Here is a 22,459-nt window from a genome sequence, read left to right on the forward strand (position 1 = left end):
ACAAAGAAGCTGGCAAATATCCAATGACAAACTACCCTGTCTGGCGATTCCACGAGCTCACACGCCTGAACGAGCCGAGTTCACTGCCACCCTTTTAATGAGTTGTCAGATAACCCTGCCGGACAAGGTTATAGCTGGACAACTGTTCTGATTCACAGTCTCCGAAGGATGGCTCGTGCCCGTCGCACGAGATAGTGATATGTATTCCAGAAGGGTGCTCTGCATGATATGTACAATTATCTCCGATGCGGCACCTAGACGGCGTTACATCCGGTTGCGGTTGGGCCAGGATTGTAGAAGTAGGAGGACACAGCTTGTCCGACCCGGTTAAATAGTAGCTCAATTGTACCGGGAAGAGCTCAACTCTTCAATGTAGATCCCCATCAGTCGGCAATTCGTTGCAGCATGGGTAACCAGGTCAAGATGATATGAAGACCTTTTTGGGATAGTATTGTATACATAGATATGCGACAGCGGCACGATAGGACCCTATTTATGCAATCAATACCAGCATAAATCATGAGAAAAAGTGCATGGTGGACGATGCCTGATGCCAAGCGGGAGTGACAGCTCAGACTCCGCGAAGCCGATGGCCAGTCAATGGGCCTTCCCCGCGCGGCTTCCCCTCATTTCCTGCAAGTCTTTGGTCACATCACCCACGGCTACTACTATCGTTCTTCGATCCTATGGAGGTGAATTCCGGTCACCGGAGTCATCCTTTCTTTATGCCAAGTTTAGACTCGTGGATAATTGGCATGTTGTGTTCCCGCCATCCCTTGCGCGACGGTGACCTCCCCGCATTGGAACGATCAACGATCAGTCTCTCCTGATTGAATCATGAATCAGGAGCTCTCCCCATATAGCTGTACGTGCCTGCACTCTTCAGCTGATATTTGAATTCACTAACGTCTCTGATTGAATGGGTTTACAGTTCGAAACAACAATCCGCCGTCCTGCCGTCCTTCCTAGCCTGCCCTTCTGTCACACCACCCATGTGGCCCAGACGCCCCCTTCTGCCACCTTTGCAGCATTGAGAGTGAGTGGAATGAGGGTCTCTGTGGCAATAGCTTCTATCATTAGAGTCGCCTTGCGTTAGCTGCCAACTTCCGCTATGAGTGTACCGCTGTTTCTGCGCTCGGCGCTGTTGCCATGCCGAGCAGTTCCTGGAGCCTATCCACGGGACTCCCGCTCTATTGTCAAGACCACTCGTGAGTGCTTTTGCTAACCTCATCGAGGGTGGGCCTCAAGACTTACTGACCACCGTCGTCTAAGTGCAAGTGCGATGCGTTCCATTGTTAGCCACCAGATACAACGGCTTTGAACAGCTGCCACTTCCGACGTCGTCTCGCAGAAGATACGCTACTGCTGCATCCGCATCGCCGTCCGTCCCAGTCGTACCTTACTCCGCCCTGACCGTTGGTGTACCTCGTGAAACATACCCGAACGAACGTCGTGTTGCCGTGACCCCTCAGAATGTCTCCCTATTGCTCAAAAAAGGATTCTCGCGTGTGTTGGTAGAACGCGGCGCTGGAGAGGAAGCCAAGTTACACGATCAAGTATACGAACAAGCTGGAGCAACACTAGTCGATCGGGGTTCAATATGGTCTCAGAGCGACATCATTTTGAAGGTCCGCAGTCCTCAGCAGCAAGGTCCCATCGACGAAATCGGAGCACTGCGCCAGGGAAGCACGGTTATTTCGTTCCTGTATCCGGCCCAGAACAAGCCACTGGTCGAGAAACTTGCTTCGCGTGGCGTCACATCTTTTGCCATGGACATGATACCAAGAATATCTCGCGCACAAACATACGACGCTCTTAGGTATGAGCGATTCATACTGGATACTCACAATGCTGATCACTTAACAATAGTTCCATGGCCAACATTGCTGGGTATAAGGCTGTCTTGGAAGCGTCCAATCATTTTGGCCGGTTCCTGACGGGCCAAGTTACTGCCGCTGGGTAAGTGAATTCTTACATGTCTCATACAGATTTACTAACAATATGCTACTTAGAAAGGTTGTATTCCCTTCTGATATGATAGGCTATAATACTGAGACGTTCTAGATCCCCCCTAGCAAGGTTTTGGTTATTGGCGCTGGCGTGGCTGGTTTGAGCGCAATCGCATCTGTAGGTCTTTGTTAACGCGTCACACTGGAGGTCATAATTAACGGGCATCGTCTAGGCTCGTCGCTTGGGAGCTATTGTTAGAGGCTTCGATACCCGTTCTGCTGCTCGTGAACAAGTCCAGTCCCTTGGTGCCGAGTTCATAGAGGTAGACATCCAAGAGGAAGGATCAGGCCAAGGTGGATATGCCAAAGAGATGTCGAAGGAATTCATTGAAGCGGAGATGAAGCTTTTCATGGAACAAGCTCGGGAAGTAGACATCATTATCACGACTGCTCTCATCCCTGGAAAGCCTGCACCTAAGCTCATTACGAAAGAGGTAAGAACCATATCCCAGGATGCATCGAAACCTACTCACAGTTCTAGATGGTTGCTGCAATGAAACCTGGATCTGTCATCGTCGATCTTGCCGCGGAAGCAGGCGGGAACTGCGAAGCAACTATACCTGGCGAGTTGACTAAGTTTCAAGATGTGACTGTTATTGGTATGCGGCTTCCAAGTGTTCAGTGATACAGGACTGACAAGTTCAAGGATATACTGACTTACCGTCGCGTCTCCCAACCCAATCATCTACATTGTATTCCAACAACATTATCAAATACCTGTTGTCCATGTCCCCTCAAGAGAAGTCCTTTGGCATTGATCTAGCGGACGAGGTCGTTCGTGGTTCTATCGTTACACACAATGGAAAGATCATACCGCCAGCCCCACGGCCAGTACCACCTCCCGCACCTAAGCAAGAGATCCCCGCGCCTGCCAAAGAACAAGCAGAACTGGCAATTTCGCCTTGGCAGAAGGCTACGCGCGATGTTACCGCCACTACCGCTGGTATGGGGACTGCTCTTGCTCTGGGCAAGGCTACAGGACCGGTGTTCATGAGCAACATGTTGACATTTGGTCTTGCTGGTCTGGTCGGCTATCGTGCAGTGTGGGGTGTTGCGCCGGCTCTTCATTCCCCCTTAATGAGCGTTACAAATGCGATTTCTGGTGAGTAGGCCGAATACTCCGCTGTTTTACTAACGCTGACTGCCTCAGGTATGGTCGGAATTGGCGGTTTCTTCATCATGGGCGGAGGCTACGTGCCCAGCACGATACCCGAAGCCCTAGGTGCTACTTCAGTCCTACTGGCATTCATGAATGTATCAGGTGGTTTTGTTATTACCAAACGCATGTTGGATATGTTCAAGCGTTAGTGTTAGGGCACATATTGTTGACGAGATTCGCTCACACCATGTCCAGGTCCGACTGATCCGCCTGAATACCCTTGGCTTTACGCTATTCCAGCTGTGCTGTTTGGTGGGGGCTTCCTTGCTGCTGCCAGCACTGGAATGGCGGGGCTTGTGCAAGCCGGTTATCTTGTCAGCAGTGTTCTCTGTATTGGTAAGTGCTTTTTGTGCTGACAATTCCATTGCTAATATCAGTAGCCTCGATCTCGGGTCTTGCTTCTCAGCAAACTGCTAGGCGTGGGAATATCCTTGGAATACTCGGAGTCGCAGCTGGAATCATTGCTTCTTTGGCAGCTGTAGGGTTCTCGCCCGAAGTGTTAACCCAATTTGGCGCGGTGGCTGGCCTAGGTTCTGTCGCTGGTATGTAAAGCACTCATATGACGGACTCTCCTAACCAGTCAACAGGAGCTCTCATAGGACGACGAATCACACCAACTGGGCTTCCCCAGACCGTTGCTGCTCTCCATTCTGTGGTTGGGCTCGCGGCTGTCCTTACAAGCATAGGGAGCGTAGTGGCTGACATTTCTCACGTATCCACATTGCACATGGTGACGGCGTATCTGGGCGTTTTGATCGGTACGTATATCCCACGTGAGCAGGAAATTTCTAACTGTAGTAGGTGGTGTTACCTTTACTGGTTCTATTGTGGCTTTCCTGAAGCTCGCCGGACGTATGTCTTCGAGACCTATGATACTACCTGGTAGACATTTGATCAACACGAGTCTGCTTGGAAGTAATGTGGCCACAATGGGAGCCTTTGTTACAATGGCACCTGGATCCCCAGCGATTGCAGCGACGTGCTTAGGCGCAAATACCCTGCTTAGTTTCTTGAAAGGTTATACTACGACCGCTGCCATTGGTGGGGCTGATATGCGTAAGTGCTCGACCCTAGGTTACGTGCCTTGCTGACCAGCGCAGCGGTGGTGATTACCGTTTTGAATGCATACTCTGGATTTGCTCTGGTTGCTGAAGGCTTCATGCTCAATAACCCCCTCCTCACCAGTATAGGCTCTTTGATTGGAGTCAGCGGTTCGATTCTGTCCTACATTATGGTAGGCATCCTCGATTCGACTATTGCTCGGAAGATTCTAACCATGCCAGTGCGTCGCTATGAACCGCTCCCTTACCAACGTCCTGTTCGGTGGTATTGCAGCTCCTCAACAAGCAAAGAAGATCGAAGGCGAGGTAGTCCAGGCAACTGTCGACGATACCGTGGAAGCATTGTCAAATGCTGAAAGCGTCATAATTGTGCGTATGAGCTTTGAAGTGATGAGCATGGCTAATGGGGTATAGGTTGTTGGATATGGCATGGCTGTAGCGAAGGCGCAGTATGCCCTGGCTGAGATCGTGCGTATGCTACGTGCCAGAGGTGTTTCCGTGCGATTCGCCATTCATCCTGTTGCAGGCAGGATGCCAGGTCAATGCAATGTGCTTCTGGCGGAGGCGTCGGTTCCTTACGATAGTAGGTACAACACCCGAGCACCTCGGCGAGGCTAACCAGAATAGTCGTGCTCGAAATGGATGAGATAAACGATGACTTCCCGGACACTGACGTTACCCTTGTCATCGGCGCTAATGACACGGTCAATCCAATCGCCCTGGAGCCTGACTCGCCGATCTCGGGTATGCCAGTACTGCATGCGTGGAAGAGCAAGGAGGTTGTTGTGATGAAGCGCAGCATGTCCAGCGGATACGGTAAGTGTCTTTGACTCATGGGATGAACGAGCGCTAATTGTGCAGCCGACGTACCAAACCCGATGTTCTTCATGCCTGGAACGAGGATGCTTTTTGGAGACGCCAAGACCTCTTGCGATGGTGAGCTACCCTGCTATTGAAAGAAGACTAAGCTAACATGTTGCAGCTATCAAATCTGCTCTCGAGGCGCGTAAATAGTTACTACTAGTTTCTTGAATTAATTGTTCATGATCTCTTGGAGGAACACTGGATGATTTGGGATGATTCTAGTTACATTCAAGTCCATAGTACATTTGACATGAGCAAATACAAGGCCAATCCTTACGTATCAAGCATCACTGCCTCCTACCCCAAAATAGCAGAGACCTTCCGCTCCACATGACTGGAAGCGCCCAACAGTATTATGCTAGTCGACTAATGTATCGTAATATTGTAATGGGCTCGTTCCTTCTGCATTGTCAAACGCCTTCGATAACTCAAGTTCTCTGAGACCCGAAAATACTAAAATTCCCAAAAGGGCATCGGCACGAGTATATGGCAGTGTAGTGTGTCTATTCGATTCAGTAATTTGGTTGTTTCACCCGATAGCTCGTTATATCCTTCGCCATTTCATTGGGGACCGACGACACTGTTAGATTCGCCGCAACCAGGGGGTTGCAACTGTCGGAAAGCTGCCGTGCTTGCCTGTCACGGTTAGTAGTACAACCATTTATGGACACAGATGATCTAGAGGAGTGGAATCATATGGTGGTGTCTTGCATCATATCATCCATTGAACAGATAATCTATGTTGACATCAGAAGAGAAGAAAAGCAGAAGCAGTCCTTCTTCTTCTTCTTCTTCTCTGCGTTTGCGCTGTGTAATGTTCAGAATTTGGTGCACTCATTGGTAGGGAGACAGCAATTTCATTCTTTAAGGTATAGGTATGGATTGTACAATTTGTTGATAACATAAGTCTCGGTCTTTTCGACCTGAGGTTGTCATAAGTCTCGGTCTTATCGACCTGTGGTTGTCATAAGTCTCGGTCTTATCGACCTGAGATTGTCATAAGTCTCGGTCTTTTCGACCTGAGGTTGTCATAAGTCTCGGTCTTTTCGACCTGAGGGTGCAGCAAGTACAACTTCTTGCGACCTGGTGTTAGTTAATTCTCTGATAACGGCTGGCTCATTGCCAACCGTACTAGAAGCTCAATCGGCGCAGTCTCCTTTTTTTCGAAGCTGTACAGCTGAGACTGTAGAATACGCATCCGAGTCCCACGCATACAGACATGAAAATAACGGAAATTCTGGGGACCCGAAAATGACAGAAGGAGAAGAGGAAACGTCTTTTCATCCGCAAACTCCCGAGGCATGGACTTTATAGTCTCAATATCCTCCTCAAACAAAGCCTTATCTTCTGGAACCCGAGGCTGAAGAGCCCGGCATTGCATAGCAGATATAATCACTGCGAGTTCCTCGTAGAGCATGGAGCTCTCTTTCCCGCAATGCGATAGAGCTAGGCCAATGGTAAGATGGGGATAGATACGGTGGCCATCAACCAAATCTGGCTCGATCCGAAGAATTGCTCCCCAATGGTCGTGAACAGAAGGGTATGCCCCAAACAGCTCGCAGCCTAGATAGAACGGATCGGGCCAGCTATTGGAAATTCTTTAGTTAAATGATCTAGTTAAAAGAAAATTCCAATAGCCTTCTTGCACTTACTATATGTTTTTCAGTTTTCTTCGCCTATTTAGTCGTTCATCTAAAGTTTTCGCGTTTTCTCTTACTCCGCATTGACCCATGGAGTCTTCCACCCAATTCATTAAATGGTAGGCCCATTGGTATATATAATTTTTCTGCTCATTTGGCGATTCACCATGAATGGCGGGGTCGTAGTGCTTCATTCTCGGCTGTTTTGACGCTAAAACGGGGTACTTTTCAAGCTCCGCTCGGGACATGGGTTGAAAAAGAATTGGGACATCAGCAGGAAACAGTGTTCGTGGCCCATATATATCTGCTCCTGTAGTTCCCTGTCCTGAAATTTCAAGGTTTTCAAGAAAATATGGTCCCATATGACTGCGATCAATCTGGTACTGATCCAGGACTATATCACTTACTTGATTCTCTTTATCCACCAGCACTTCAGGGGTCTTCACCACCAACTCCTTCCAAAGACGTTCGATTTGCTCAGCTATGTTGTTGCTAGGCATTTTGTCGTGTAATTGAATATGAGGGCGTTCTCGTTGTTAGAATGGTTGGTGGTGTTGAAGAGTTGATTTGAGTCGAAACAGTAAGATTGGAGATGTGTGTGTGTGTGGTGGGCGCGCGTGGCTGATCACCTGATACTGAATGATTCACCATCTACGCAAGCTTTACCATTAATACTCCATACCATGTAATAAAGTATTATTAGTACTAGGCTCCTCGGCACTGAGGTCCGGCTCCGTTTCAGCGTATCAACAAATGGTAGGCCCGGGCTTGTGCGCAGCTCATCTGGCGTTCTTTGAAGCCTGTAAGCATATCAGGGTGATCTATGCGAAAATAACCATGAGACGGCTCTTTCTAAGTAGCCTAGCCTAGCTGCATATCGGCTTGAAAAAGAAGTTTGGAAGGCCGCTTATTCCGTATTGTCTGTCCACCTTGCTGCAAGCCCGTAGCCAATAGCCTCCGTCAGCATGTACGATAGTCGACTAAGTAGTTCGAATAATAACTACTAAGTTATGAGTAGATGACCGTATGTTAATGATCCGCTATAGGCTAGCACGTTGCAATGAAATTTGCATATAACAATGTGCCAATTATTTCTTCGCCTGCCTTTATCATAACTCCCTATGTCTAGGAGCCAGAGCATACATTCAGATTCGTCTACAAATATTCTGGCTCTTGGCCTGTCGTTGTGTTCTTAGCACAATAAGAGCGCATATATCAAGGCCACTCTGACGCCGGTCTTTGCGACCTGGCATATATCAAACTCATTCTGAAGCCGGTCTTTGCGACCTGGCATATATCAACCCCACTCTGAAGCCGGTCTTTGCGACCTGGCATATATCAAACTCATTCTGAAGCCGGTCTTTGCGACCTGGCATATATCAAACTCACTCTGAAGCCGTTCTTTGCGACCCAGTATGCTGGACGTATGACTAAAGTGAAATAGCAAGCAGGATTGTAGACACCTGCAATACTTGGCGTCTATTCCCTATATCGTAGGGACCGTATCTTTGCATCGTCATCAGGCTGGGTTGCCTCGTTCCACTTCCACCACGGCCATCTAGGTAGTCTGCCCAAGAATTGTCATATCCTGCAAAGGTTATCCATATTTCGCATCCATCCTTTGAAACAAGAACCCGACTATGCCAATTCGTTACCAACGTGTTCATATTGGTTAGGTTGCGGGTGGCTTACTGGTGTGTATTGATACTTCTATCAGTATCAGGATACTGGCTGACCCAAGCTACAACCTCAGCAGCCTCCTCCATATCGACTGCCTTGTCCATCATGTCGCGAAGGTATCTCTTGCATTTAGTCACAGACTTGATTTTACCTGTCTGCTTATCTTGCAATTGTCCATCTGTGATTGCAACAAATTGGGGAGGAGACTCGCCTGAACGAAGATTATGACTACCGAATGTTCCCCTCAAACGGAGTCTGGTGCTACGCCACTCGGAGGCAGTCGTGGTAGGTAACAAGGAAAGCGCCTGGAGTAGACTGATCAGACTAGATTTAACAGGAGTTTCATCAGAGCACTTAAGCGGATCATCCCTGTTTCTAAAGCCTTCCAGTACTTCCCACTGTCGAACGAGTGTAGTGCCAAATTCTCCCAGGCCCCGGAAGTTGTTTGTGCCGACTTGGTTGAGGTAGGCTTGAAAGCCGTGGGACATTGCTAATGTATTAGAGGCTGTAGTTAAGTCAAGACCATAGTCAGCAGGATTAAAATAGTTTGGGTGAATGGGTTGGGGGCAAATCGTTCTAAAGAGCATAAATTGCTCATCGTTGACGCAAGATCCTGACTGGAGTTTCTTGCAGTGTCGCAGTGACTTGTGCAAAAGGCCGGCCCGCTTGGCATATTGTACCCATTGCTCTCTGTTGCGAGGAAGATCATCGATAATTTTTTCGAGAGACATGATTCACAACGAATATCAGAAAGACCCAAAGATAAAGACCGTGTTTATGGGTGTGTGTGTGAGTGTGTGGGTGTGTGAGGACGGTGTTTATCTTGGGAGCGAAGAGAATCTAGAGGAGACTTCAGCAGAACTCATCCGTCTGGGAAGCAGCGCCAAGTATACTACTAGAGGCAAGCACGTCCAGGTGTACTGTAATTTAAAAGAACCGATACACCGTTTTGAGCGGAATCGCTGGCTACACTCACCCTGTTACGTCTTAAGGTTTCCGAGCCGTAATGGTAATGTGTCTCATTCTTAATGTCTCTTTGAAAGAAAAGGCAGGCCCCCTTGTAGCTGTATATGGGGGTCTTTCAGCCATATACCACAGTTTTGTCATTACTTTAAGCTGGTGGCTGCGAAAGAGCGGGCTGGGCACAGCGGAGGCCTAACGAAAATCTGGATCGATATATAGATGAGTACATAGGAATTGTGAGAAATGGGCTTGAATCGGGTTGCTTAGGTGGTCCTGTGTACGCTCCCAACTGACGGTTAGGTGGTCCGCGTGTCTTCTGTCTCGTTAGTCGTAGGCTTTAGCCATGTCAATTAGAATATAACATAGCACTATTTGCGCGGTATTTCTAAAACAAATGTACGAGGAGCGTCAACGTAACTCATCTAGCAAAGAAGTCACATTTCGCTATGAAAGATTGCTTCATATACAATTCCGGTCGGTCGCCCATCATATGTCTAGCCGATACAAATAATAATTTGCTGGACAATGCGTTAACGCCGGAGTCCCGTTTCAATAGAGGAATGACTTGTAGATGGTTAAATAGCTTGGAAGTTATTCTTGTTGTAGCTGCTAAATCCGAGTAAACCAGGGAAAACTATGACCGATAGAGCATCATAGATGTTTGGTGACCAGATGTTGGAGGTTGCAAAGAGAGAGAGAAGAAGGAGAAGAAGAAGGGGGAAGGGTGCCTTATATACCCCAGCGCCACTCAAGCGAGTGCATTAACTACTAGTCCAATCAACGATGAATAAATCCCATCCTCTCATTCATCTCCCAGCTTCGCTTACAAGCCATCCATCCATCCAATCAAACCATTACCATTGAATTCCGTTCCCACATAATATCAAGGCATATTCACCCCATCCACCCCATCCTTCACTCCACAAAGATCATCATACAGAGATGCGTAGAGTCGTAGACACGACTCATTCCCTCAAACTTGCCACATCGCTTAGCAGAAGAAGAATGACACTCTCAGCTGAATAGCCACGCATCCCGGCTTCCCACGAGTCAGTTGTTCCCGCGCAAACTCTCCGAGTCATGACATGTCAAGCCACGTCAAACCCACAAAAAGTCATGAAGAGATATGAAACCTAATGCAATGCGCAGATTGATCGACAGACAGACAGACGAAAAATGATCATTCGGACTTCGGCACCAGAGCCCGAACCCTAATTCCGTGCATCATGGTTCGTACCAGTCAACTAAAACTAACCGATGGGGGTTGGTTGGATGGATGAAACCATCCGGGAGCTGAACGTGGCTCGAGCGAGCGAGCGAGCCGGTTAGCGTACCATTCATTATTTACTCTCTCTAACTGACTATCCAGGTATTTAGACACTAGATAGATACTTAGTAAATACTTAGTTAGCCAGGTTGAGGCACATTAGATTCTAAGCGATGTGCCCGTGCCCGCGTCAAGGATCCACCCGTATATCCTTCATTTGAATTTATCCTGTCTACGTACCCTGAAACTTGGATCTGGATGCACGGGTACGTAGTCTAAATGAAATGCCGAAGAACGATCCATATACTATCTATTTAGTTTCTAGTTGCTTGCCGCGCCAATATATGGTTCATATATTCGTAGATTATGTTTTAATATACTATGTTTATTGGTTGGGCGATCTTAATCTATACGCTCATTCAGTTCAATATAATTAGATTATGTTGGGGTCGGGGATAGGGGTTCAGGGTCATTCGTTGATTATATCTGTCTTAAATTGTATTGAAATCTCCAAAGGAGGGAGAGAGGTGCGTGTATGAGAAGGCAAAGGTATACGAGCAGACAGCAACAGGCAACTACAATCTCAATGGCAATGTTTGGTACGTAGATCGCAACCGAGATGAAGTGGATCGGGGAACGAGTCAGATCTCATCGCCATCTTTTCCCATATCCAGATCTGACCCAAATCTTGGGCCGGTCAGCTGGGTTGGTTCGTTCCCGTGGATGAAGGCGGTAGGTGCCGCAGATGGATTGCCGATGGAAGGATCGTGGAAGATTCGATTCGGTGATGGTTGACGTGACGGGTACTTATGCAATTGTTTGCGTGATGATCTCGAGTCACTTTACTGTTCGTCTACTTTGTACGTACGCGGGAGGAAATGAAAGATTGATAGATAGAGATGGTATGTTCAACATTTTTGAATGGGCCCACTCCGGGAAGACCACTGCTGTTTGTTTCCTTCTTATAGTACAGAAAATAAAACACTAGAGTAATATAGTAGCAGGAAAGTAGCATCCAGTGCGAATAAACAAAAACCAAATTCAGATCAAAGTAGCCGCCTGACCCAGATCCCTAAACCCTTAATCCCGCTAACCGAACGCCGTCATAGCCGATTTGCCCCAAATCGGTAGTTAAACAGATGAATATGAAACACTAGTTCCAAAAAATTGACAAACAAAATTAAGCATTAGGACTTTTGAATGGTGGACTTTCTCCGCCCTCGCAGCATGAACCCCATGAAACTCTTGGGAGTTGTTGGGAGCGGTTCGGTTGTCGTGCTCTCGAGCTTAGGTTGCTTGCTGCGCCGAAAACTCTTCTTCCGCCGCGCCGTCTTGGCAACTTCTGTCTCGGCGGTTTCCCGTGGTTCCAGGCTGTGCACGCTCTCCACTTCCGATCGCAGGCTGCTGGCTGAGTATACGCTCGATGCGGTTGAGCTCTTCATGATCGAGTTACGCAATGGTGGCCGCTGTGAGATGTTGCCGGGGACGCTCGACACGCTGTATGATGAACCCGAGCGGTGTCGGTTGAATGTAGGCGAGGAGTAGTATGGTGCTGGACTGGATGTGCGCGAGGGTGGCTGGCTCATGTCCGAGCTGGCGATCGAGTGGGACACCGAGGTGGACCGAGCATGGTACTCATCGCTAGGATATGCAGGGGTTCGTCTGGTGCTCGGGAACAGAGAGTAACCACCACCAGCACCACCGACACTTTGCATAGATGGCGGACGGCGGAGGAGACCCGCTTTGGGACCGCGGTTCGATGCACTGTCGGCGGACGTCTGTGGTCGATTCCACGTCATAGCACGCGAGCGCATGGTCATCGGCTGGGTAGTTTCAGGAACGTCCGCAAGAGCTCGGGGCATTGTGAAGGGGTCCGTATCGGCCCGTTTGGGGGCTTGTTTCGCATATTTGCTGTGCAGCTGCAAGCTGCCGCGCTTGATGTGACCCAGGTAGTCGGGCCGTTTGTCGCTCAACAAAGGCTGTGATTTGGTTCCCTGGTTCAAGGAATAGAGTCCTTGGCCCGGTGGGAAGCGATCGGGAACGTCTGCAGAAACAGCAGAAACTGCCGACATGGGTTCAGGTTCTTCGACCACTGATCCGTCGGTGACGGGACTGATTAGGATTAGATTAGGTTTGGCGCAGGGTTCCACAAATTTGACCTGCTCTGCTACGAGCACGTCTGTCTCTTCATCCGACTCGCTGAGGGCCGGAGACGGAGATCGTGACTGTTGCGACAGGGGAGACGCCGGGGGTTGGTAGACTGTGGGCTGAAGGAAGATGGGAGATTGCAAAGGAGAGGTAGCACTAGGGGAGGGCAATTCAATGATCACGTCGTCATCGTCGTCAAAAATGTACGAATCTGGTACAAATGTCGTTCCACTGCTTCGTTTCACCGTATCCATGGATACGGGTCGACTTTGTTTGCCGGATGGATAGGCTGACAGGAGGCGGGCGAATGACGACTTGTCGATTGGCGACTCTGGGGAATTCACATTGGAAAGCTCATCTGCACTGGTATCCGAGTCGAAGGGACCGGCAGTCTTGATAGGCGAAAAGGCATGGTCATGGGCCCCATATTCTGATTCTGACGTCTCCTCTTCTTCCGATTCGTAGCGCCGGGGAAGCAACTGTTCATTGAGATAATCCAAATCAAGAGGTGCTGTAGTAGAATACATGTTGGGTAGTTGAGGAGGGATGGATGTAGAATGGGAAGGAAGAGGATCTTAAGAAATAAGAAGAAAAAGGAAAGATGATAAAAAGAAATTAATTAAAAAAAAGGGGATCCTCTGTACGCCCCCGAGGTCGATAATGAAAGATTATATGGACGGGGATATGGGTGAGGTGAGAGAGGTGAGAGGGATGGTAGCAATGCAGTTAGTGTTGTCAAGGGTCACCCATGCAACAATAACAGCAACGAGGAAAGGAGGAGTGAAAGGAACGTGAGATGACGAGAGATGAAGAGAGAGATGAAGCGTCACAGAAATAGATGTTGAAAAAAATCCGCCAGGGGAAGCCAGTAAGAGCCGACAGGAGGCAAACGGATATCAAATATACCGGACAGGGACCAGACAGGGTATATTGACCACACGGGATGGCATGCTCGAAACGGAGTGGATCCGACCCTGGAGGTTTGTCTTGAACGAAGCCACCGAAATGCCATTCGATCACACAACCTCCGGAGTGGACGGACCATGAGCAGATCCACCGTGACGAAGGATACTACGATACTAACAAACCAACTAACTAAAAGGGAGGGGAAATAGTTAGGGAATTTGCAGGGAATGGGAAGAAGCAAGTGTGCATGACACGTGCGCCACCACCAAACTTAGGCGCTTTACACTTACTGGACTTACTCCTGTGCCTCGCCTATCTCGAATATACGTGTTGGTGACCCCTAAGAATCCAGGACGAGCCGCGTTAAAGCTTCACGGGAATGAGGGGAGGGCGTGCTTACGTCCTCTCTCCATCCTTACCTGACTCTCCTGCAGCAGCGAAAAAAGTGGTCCGTTGCCTCAAGATGCTCGGGATCAGGGACGTGGACAACCCTTGCATGCGCGGTTCTTGACTAAAACCCTGGCCAGGAGCAGCAATGATAGTCGGGCTCGGTCATAAGTAACTATCTTGCTGTGTACGGAGTACGGAGAAGACGGAGAAGGTTAAAGTAAACAGAATAAAATAAAAAGGAACAAAAAAAAGCTATCCAAGAAATTCGGGACTCGTTTGCCGGGGAGGAAAAAGTCTGGAGAGGAGTCAAGCGCCACGGGACCCGATATTGGATGGATGGGGAAAAGGGCAAACGAATTAGACGTGTCCACGGGCGCAGTCGGGAGGTCAAAGGTCAGTGCTTGACTTTTTCTCTGCCAGTTTAAACTAAACTCTTCATCTCCAAATGCAAATGGAATGGGCGTGGCGTGCAGATGGCGGCCACATCTAGATTGCTTTTACTCCCGCCAAGAATCCAGCAATCCGTAGTCAATTGGGGCCATGTGGATGCAATTCTTCATCATGCCTGTATTTTCCCCTGTCCTTTCTAACCCTTGAGATCCTTCATATTATTATCTTAAGTCATCTTTTCTTTGTTGCTTTGTGATGCACGCTTTTACGTTCTCGGCGTTAGTTAACGTAACTAACTTAGCATCTTACTTAGTCACAGCTTTAGTCGGGGCAGAGCGAAGTGGTCGAGCGTTGTTGGGGATCCACTGCAGAATTCGCAGGCAGTGGAGGATCCCCTTTTTAGCGGGTGGTTGCTAATTATTGGGAAAGTCCCCCAGAGAAATGACACGGCGCATTGATCCCATCTTTTTGATAGACCTAGTCTAAAGTAGGATGGATTCACTAACTATCTTGTCTATTCCTCAACCTCGATCTCGATCGCAGTCATCATCCCAATTTTCCATCGATTGCGGTACTACACCAACACCCAACAACAACCCGTTATCAGCAAACATCAACATAAGCGTCATCATCTCAATCTGATACATTTCCTGCCCCTGGTTCCTGGCATTGGATGAACTCCGGGAACCGTTTCCCAACTCCCAAGCAACGCCGCTGCTCCAGCCCAGTGGAGCATGTCTAATTCAAACACACCAGACCCCTCAAGCAATGGAAGAAAAAAAAAAATCAAAAAGAAAAAAAATTAGGGAACTATCTTCCCGCCCGGTGTTCGTAAATTTTTCTTATTTTTTTTTTTTTTTTTCTTTTCTTCTGTTTACGTGCGTTCCCACCCCCTTTCTTCCTCTTCCCACTCTATGCCCACTTTTCAGTGGGTGGTCCGGTTCATGCCGTGATGGGGTTATTCAATTGCCCGACCGTCGAATGGGAGAATTTTCGCTTTTTCTTTGGTACATACACACACACTCTCTCTCTCTCTCTCGCATGGACTGCTAGATACCCGCAGCAATAGACGCGGACCTCCCTGCAGACGGGATGCATCCAAGGGAGGTTCTGCATCCACCTACGGAGTCGAGATGCTGGTGGTGGTAGTATAATAAGCAAGTGAGATCACCGGGTAACACAACAAATTAAACAGATCTCCAGGACTACAACATATAGTAAGGGGAAGACCCCCCCCAACAATTGAGTAAATAAACAAAAGTAATCATACATACACTACCCAGTACTACTTAACTAGGTACAGAGTAGAAGAAGGAAAATAAGGCAATAGGTTGAGGAAAATCCATCAATCAATCCAATCCAATCCATCAGTGCACACCGTCGATGATCCCCGCCGAGGCGGTTGGAAAATCATCGGGCGTCATCGGTAGATTAACGACACCCCGAAATAGATATGATTGTCGGATCATCACCGCGTTTAGTCTCCGTCTATACACGTACTTTCACTCTAATCAATTGTTCTTTTAGTGGGAGACGGGAGCAGAGCAGAGTGTGAGAAAAAGTCAACGGCCGAACCTCCTCCGAACTTATGCAGGAACGCAGCTAACGGTGGTTGCAGTGTGAAACAGCCGAGCGGCATGAGAGGGGGGGGGGGCGGCCAAGGGGGATGGACTGCTAAACTGCTAACTGCTAACTGTTAAGCTAATTGCTCACTGCATGAGCGGATACGGATTTCGGCACGGTGGGAGACTCCGTTCTTGACAAAGGATTATCTGTCCTTCCTAAATTGTGTACAGTATGTGTAGTGTGTACCGAGTAGATTATAGGGAGCTAGCTAGCTAGCTAGCTCGCTCTCTCCATCATCGCCAACGGGCGCATGTGGCTGGGATGCAATGCACAGTTACAGATAAGACATACATACTTACAGAACTTCATGCCGGGCATCGACGGAGCAAGGACATCACGGAAGTCCCCTTATCGCCTCGACTACTGGATACTTACTCCATGAGGTGAAGTATAGTATATTTTTAGCATCTCTTAACTTATACTATTGTTCCTCCTTACTTCGTCTCAAGTGGTCTTCTCGCTGATTTACTTTGTCCCAGCCAAGCGACCACAGCGCAAACAAACTCACCAGAATGTCCATTGTCGCTGGTCTTAGCGCAAGATTGAGTTGATAATCATCACTGCCACCGACGCCAATGCTCATTTGACTTTCCAACCCCATGATATATCTCCAGACTTTTCCAACCCGCATGTCAGTGCACATCACCAGACGTATCATCTGCACGTACCCCCCAACCACCCAGACACGATGATTTGACTCGAGCCTGACGTGGACGTGAAGTTTATGGCTGCCACCACTCACTCTGCCCTTCTATGGAGGTTTATTTTGGGGATGCGATATCACGCCCCTGAATGATACGCTATATCCATTGGGTTCAGGCTGCTGCTTTAAACTCTAGGAAACCGGTTTCCAGCCATTATGTATACATTCGTCACATCGCATGGACAATCCTTTAACTTGTTAAACAACTGCAGCAACATCCAGCTTCGTATCGCGCGAACCTGTTCGAATAAAGTTACGTCGACGGACCTGGTTCATGAAACACTCACCCACACACACCCACAGCTCAAGCCTCAAACAAGGTTACCGGCAAAGATGCCCTATCCTACAAGTTCTCACAAAAAGCTGGGCTCCTCATACTCAATATATTGATTTTCTATGTGCAGATAAGAAACACCTCTGTTGTAGTACAACATTGGGTGATCCCAAACCTCCGGGTGTCTCAATGACCAATTAGCGCTATAATGGGCGTTTCAGGTTAGCTATATATGGATGAGGGCGCACCAACGCTCAATGATGAAACTTCGGACAATAACCTTCTTGCATGGTGTGTCCACTACTATTTTCCTAGTAGACTAGGTTTGTGTGACAGTTGGAATAAAATTGGAGGGTGGCTGCACTTGTTGGGGAAGGGGGGATTATCCTGTCTGTGTGATGTGATGAGTCGGGTTACTTTGCTTACATACCTTTTAGGCTAGGCAGAAGGAGGGGGTGCGGACTGAATATCACTCAGGGGAGAATTACATGTCTTGTCTGCTGCGTGAAAGACAGAAAGTTGCCGGGACAGGGGGACATGTTACTGTCACCTCTTCTCATCACGTACCACCTACTCGGCACAGTCCCTCCACAGTCCACACACTAGCAATCTTTTACTTATACTACGGAATCCAAAGACAGATAGAGACATACACTCCGGATTACCCACCATGGCACCAAGACAGCTAAGTGCTAACATCCCACTCCCCACCAGTGGAGTCATTCCAACGGCGCACTTCACCAATCTAGGTAGCTAGATAGTCCTTATTGTACAACTAAATGATACTAAGAGGGACATTTTTAGAAACAGCCACCACTACCAATACCCCATCACCACCGTCACACCCACATAGTAACCTACCTAGCACAAGTACACAAGATAAAAAAGGTAGCAACTATTGAACGCCCCAGTCCATGTCCATCTTACTTAGTGCTACGTTACCCCCCTCCCAGTTCCACTTGAGCTAGCTAGCTAAGTTGAACTATCGACTCTAATCCCTGTTTTTTTCCCCTTCTTCTTCAGAATTTGTCTCGTTAGTGCGGTTACCGTTACCGAATCGACGCATGGCCGTTTTATACCACAGTCCCAGTTCCAGTTCCACACATACTAGCACTCACTGCTATTGGTATAGTGTACGCAGCAGGTATAGTGGAGTCGGAATCAAACTAAGTTAGGTAAGTGGATTTGCTACTTGTTGGGTAAGGTGGAAGAGAAGGCTTTTTTTTTCGTCGGAGAAGGGGAGGGTGACATACCATACCATGCCATGTTTTTGCCTTGGCAAATGGATAATGATATGATATGACAGGTGGTGGGTGGGTAAAGTGGGTGGGGAAGGATTCTTTCTCCTTCTTTTTTGCTTTACCGAGCTAAGGGGAGGGGGTAGTCGTGGGACATGGGGGCGTGAGGTATGGCATGCGTGCGTTGGACGTGTAAGTAGCCTAGCCTACTTGGTTATCTTCTCTGTACAAGAAAGGAGGAGGAGGGGGATGGAAGGATGGAGGTGTCAAGTGCGGATAAGGAATCAAGGAGGGGTTGAAGGGAGGTACCTACTCCGTAGGTGTCTGGGTCTTGGCACATTCTACGCGGTTGACTGACTGACTGACTGATTACCTCCGCAAGTAGCAAGCATTCTTTGCGTCTGCTTTATCTATCCATCCCTGGTTTTGATTGATCGTGTGATGGTTATGCTTATTGTTAAGTTTGAATCAAGGTAGGTAGATCGGGTATGTAGGTGGTGATGGTATGGAGGGGTAAGGGAGGGAGTGAGGTCGTCCTGCATACCTAGGATCTCTGATCGTGAGTATAGATAGGTGACCGGTATGGCATTCTGCAGGGTAAAAGTAGGTCACGTCTTGTCTATGGAGAGAATGTTCGATGTGACAGATGTTTCTGGTTAACCGTGGTTGAAATAGTTAATGATGTCAGTGTCTGAGATGGAGTGGGTGGGGGTTCTATTTCCATCCCTTGTGTATGGCTATGAATTGTAGTGGTTTACGCAGGCTGTTAATCTGCTTCAAGTATCACAGAGAAGCTACACGGTGCATGGTTTTATTCTATCAAATTACTTAATAACCTTGTTTGATTATTGTAAGATTAGTCAGGTCAAGAACAAAGTAACAATTATATTATCGAATGTTAGCCATCTCAGCACACACCTACTGCTGAACCAATCTACAAAGATAGTCAGCCAATCTATATAGTCAACCCAGCACGAGCGTCACGTATACCGCCTGCACAGAATAAAAAAAGACGAGTTCTGACTATATCCCATAGAAATCAAAAGTTACGCTGGTAGGGTATGATGGTGTTAGTACGGTCATTGGCGAACTCCTTACCACAGGGTAAGATTGTATCAAGGGCCGAGGCGAATTGTCCTAGGCTATTAATAACGTCATCATAAGAGTCGATAATGGGTGGAAGGGCTAATGTCTGGGATCTAAGGTACTTGATATCCCGGTAGTTTTGCGTGATAATGGGCATGATCCAAGTTCGCATGGTCATGAAGATCTGGAACATAGGGTCAGACCGATAGATTTTGCGGGTTTTCTTTTCAGAGCTCTTGCGGGGCTGGGTAGTTTTATCGTGAGCTTGAGGAGGATTGATGGTGGACATGAACCAGCGGCGGAAGCCTGTTAAGTTCGAGACGCTAGACTCAGATTGCTTGGGTGGACGGGTGCAGTCTTCAGGATCTTTCTTGATTTCGGCAAGCTTCTTTCTGACTGCCCTTCTGATCAGTTCCGAGTCGAAGTGTCGGAGAAACAGGACCATTGCAATGTGGCTGTTCTTCCATTCGGCGAGGGCTATCTGGATGGGGGAGTAAGCCAGAAAACTCATCGGAGGTCTGGTGATGTCGAAGAACGATGCGGGTCTATTCGTCCAGTAGTAAATGAGATCATCAAATAGTCCGTCTCGAGGAGGACAAGATGAACTATCTCCCTCGCTGAAAGGGTCAGATAGCCGATTTCCCTCGTCAGGTAGGAGAGTACCGGTGGTGTCTCCGTTGCCACCCTGGAAGAGTCGACAGCCAGAGGTTGTAATGGGACGCACTGCACTACTTTCTGGGGTAAGTCGGAAACCACCATTGAGGACTGGTGGGTCAACTAGGATCAAGGCTGTTGCTGTTAGCGTTTCATTTTAATAGAGATAATACTAAGATATATAACGATATACATACCAAGCCAACCACCACTTTGATAAGACTTTACCCAGACGGAGCAGCGATGCTGAATGAGCGCATTGAATGTGTTTTCTGGAGTCGAATGTAGAAGGAGGGCATCCCTATCAACATTTATCTGCCTCACATAATTCTCAGATTCAACAGATCCCTGTACGCCCTCCAGCGTAATGGCTCGAGGGTAGTGGCACGTAAGGAACTGCTGGCTTGAATCATCTGCATATTCAAACATCGGATTCCTGGAGCAGCCATTGCGTCCAATATGAGCCTTGAAGAACAACGGATCAATACCCAGGGTCGAGCCCAGGATTTCCACGATACCACGCGATATATTCTCAACCAGTACGATTCGGCCATACAGAGAACCTGACTCTGTAAGATTTGTTTCTTCAGAGACAAGGTCGCGCAACAAGCACTGATGGTCAATCTTGCGATAAACAGGTGGACAGTTCGGATGGGTGAACTCTAGCACTCCCAGTCGACTAGTTTGTTGGTCTGACCGAGGAGTGCTGAGGAACTCACAAAGCGAGTCCAGTGATGATGGGTTCTGTTCGTTGGTTGACCACGTGGGATCTGTAAGAATGCATTGTTAACGATCTTGTTGATGACAATGACGGAACAACTGTTTTCAATCGAGCTGTGAAGGTGGCAGGAGGTACCTGTGTGGTATACTTCCTGATGTGGAGGTCTGTATGCTCTTACCAGATTTGGAGATGGGGAAGTAGTATTTATGCGTTTATCATTCAACAATACTTAATAAACAATGTGTATATTTGCGCACAATCTAACTTTGTTTCGAAGATCTGGTATTCTTGTTTGTCCCTTGGCAGCGACTTCACGGCATCCTCCTCGATGACAACATTCAATTGGTTGATTAGCAACATCGAGTCATCTTCAATTCATTCATAATAACACCAGATTTCTATATAACTTTCGACACATGCGCAAGGTCCCATTCAATGAAATTGACTCATGACTACACTCATGCTCTTTTATAGGAAAAAGCATGTGTCGGATCAGATTGAAATAACCGGAGCGGATGATACCAATGAATATACTACAACTAAGCGGAAGCTACAGTTCGCTACACTTTTACCAAGAACAGTTCAATAGACAGGTTGTTATTATTAGCTATACCCGTGCATCTCCATTATTAACATAGGAAACATCGCCATTATTCCCTTCAGAAATATCCCTGACCCCTGCATTTGCAATATGATATAGGGAAACCCTTCAGGAAAAAACCTATACCGAGGTCATCCTGAACATTGCATCCCTCCATCGTCCGGCGACTCTGCGAGGGAACTTGATCGGGACGATCCCAGGCGCGACGTCGAGCGTCGCGCTTCTCGGTGATAGGTTGGTCGTTTACAGACCGAGAGCCTCGAGCTAGATTGCCAAGTCGAGTCAGATGGGATATCATAAACCGGCACTATGTTATGGAAGGGATACTCACGAGCGAGTCAACAGCGTTCAGGATCTCTCCAATGAGACCGGTGCTCTCGGGGGGGTAGTAGGATCTCTTGCTGGAGCTGCCGCAGTCGGCAGACTCGAGGTTCTTGGCAGAGTCGATCAGGTTCTGGGCGGCCTGGTACTTGGGAGAGCTGGTGTCGGTGGCCTTTGCGAGACGCTGCTCGTAGCCAGAGAGCTCAGAGCTGACATCGCTGCAGCTCAGGGTGCCGGAAGCGGAGGGGATAGCCAGAGCCGAGGAGGCGAAGAGGGAGAGGAGGGAAACAGAGATGACGGAGAAACGCATGGTGTCGGTTGTAGTGGTAAAGATTAGTTATAAAAACTAAAGTGAAAGTGTTGTTTGTTTGTAGAGGGTTGGAGAGATGATGTGACTGTGATGCTGGATGGAATTCAGACAGAAGGGCAGGAATCGAGGGCCCTTTTATGCTGTTCCCAGAGCCCATGGCATCATGGTCTGGATACTTCGGATCACTGAGCTCCTCTCATCCGAACGTGAAGATCCTCGATGGAGCACAATAGCGAGGTCAGTGCTCTGCTCTACTCACGTTGATCCTCAACAGAATCATCACCAAAGCCGTATCGGACTCTGGCATCAATGCAGCAATGGACCCATACGGCTCAGTATCGCTGGCCATTGTGAAAAAGAAAATAGCAACTAGGCAGGCTAAACCCCAAACTACTGCGTCTAGATCTCATAGTCCAAGCCATTGGCATCGTCTATTGGGCGATCCCAC

The 22,459-nt window shown here is 48.0% G+C and overlaps 5 protein-coding genes across 5 annotated transcripts; 1 reads left to right on the forward strand and 4 right to left on the reverse strand.

Annotated features, from left to right (window-relative positions):
- Nucleotides 1-1,111: 1,111 nt before the first annotated feature.
- On the forward strand, nt 1,112-5,243 carry AtWU_04555 (putative nicotinamide nucleotide transhydrogenase; the record flags this gene model as incomplete). Its single annotated transcript, XM_035499666.1, has 19 exons — nt 1,112-1,208; nt 1,273-1,819; nt 1,870-1,959; nt 2,013-2,019; nt 2,065-2,127; nt 2,183-2,443; nt 2,491-2,608; nt 2,656-3,111; nt 3,160-3,312; nt 3,364-3,504; nt 3,549-3,710; nt 3,756-3,926; nt 3,970-4,224; nt 4,269-4,402; nt 4,452-4,598; nt 4,644-4,812; nt 4,857-5,045; nt 5,091-5,165; nt 5,212-5,243. The coding sequence occupies 19 exons, from the start codon at nt 1,112-1,114 to the stop codon at nt 5,241-5,243; spliced, it is 3,267 nt and encodes a 1,088-aa protein (XP_035355559.1).
- Nucleotides 5,244-6,186: 943 nt separating this feature from the next.
- Nucleotides 6,187-7,233, reverse strand: AtWU_04556 (uncharacterized protein; the record flags this gene model as incomplete). The annotated part of the gene is made up of 2 exons (XM_035499667.1): nt 6,187-6,679; nt 6,746-7,233. The coding sequence occupies 2 exons, from the start codon at nt 7,231-7,233 to the stop codon at nt 6,187-6,189; spliced, it is 981 nt and encodes a 326-aa protein (XP_035355560.1).
- Nucleotides 7,234-8,163: 930 nt separating this feature from the next.
- On the reverse strand, nt 8,164-8,901 carry AtWU_04557 (Utp21 specific WD40 associated putative domain family protein; the record flags this gene model as incomplete). The annotated part of the gene is made up of 2 exons (XM_035499668.1): nt 8,164-8,371; nt 8,426-8,901. 2 exons carry the CDS (start codon nt 8,899-8,901, stop codon nt 8,164-8,166), a joined length of 684 nt encoding a protein of 227 aa, XP_035355561.1.
- Nucleotides 8,902-11,830: 2,929 nt separating this feature from the next.
- Nucleotides 11,831-13,318, reverse strand: AtWU_04558 (uncharacterized protein; the record flags this gene model as incomplete). The annotated part of the gene is made up of 1 exon (XM_035499669.1): nt 11,831-13,318. One exon carries the CDS (start codon nt 13,316-13,318, stop codon nt 11,831-11,833), a length of 1,488 nt encoding a protein of 495 aa, XP_035355562.1.
- Nucleotides 13,319-19,357: 6,039 nt separating this feature from the next.
- On the reverse strand, nt 19,358-22,011 carry AtWU_04559 (KR domain family protein; the record flags this gene model as incomplete). The annotated part of the gene is made up of 4 exons (XM_035499670.1): nt 19,358-20,193; nt 20,256-20,828; nt 21,507-21,644; nt 21,708-22,011. 4 exons carry the CDS (start codon nt 22,009-22,011, stop codon nt 19,358-19,360), a joined length of 1,851 nt encoding a protein of 616 aa, XP_035355563.1.
- Between the last annotated feature and the right edge of the window lie 448 nt (nt 22,012-22,459).

The sequence above is a fragment of the Aspergillus tubingensis genome, assembly GCF_013340325.1.
Source record: "Aspergillus tubingensis WU-2223L DNA, scaffold_6, whole genome shotgun sequence".
Classification (NCBI taxonomy): domain Eukaryota; kingdom Fungi; phylum Ascomycota; class Eurotiomycetes; order Eurotiales; family Aspergillaceae; genus Aspergillus; species Aspergillus tubingensis.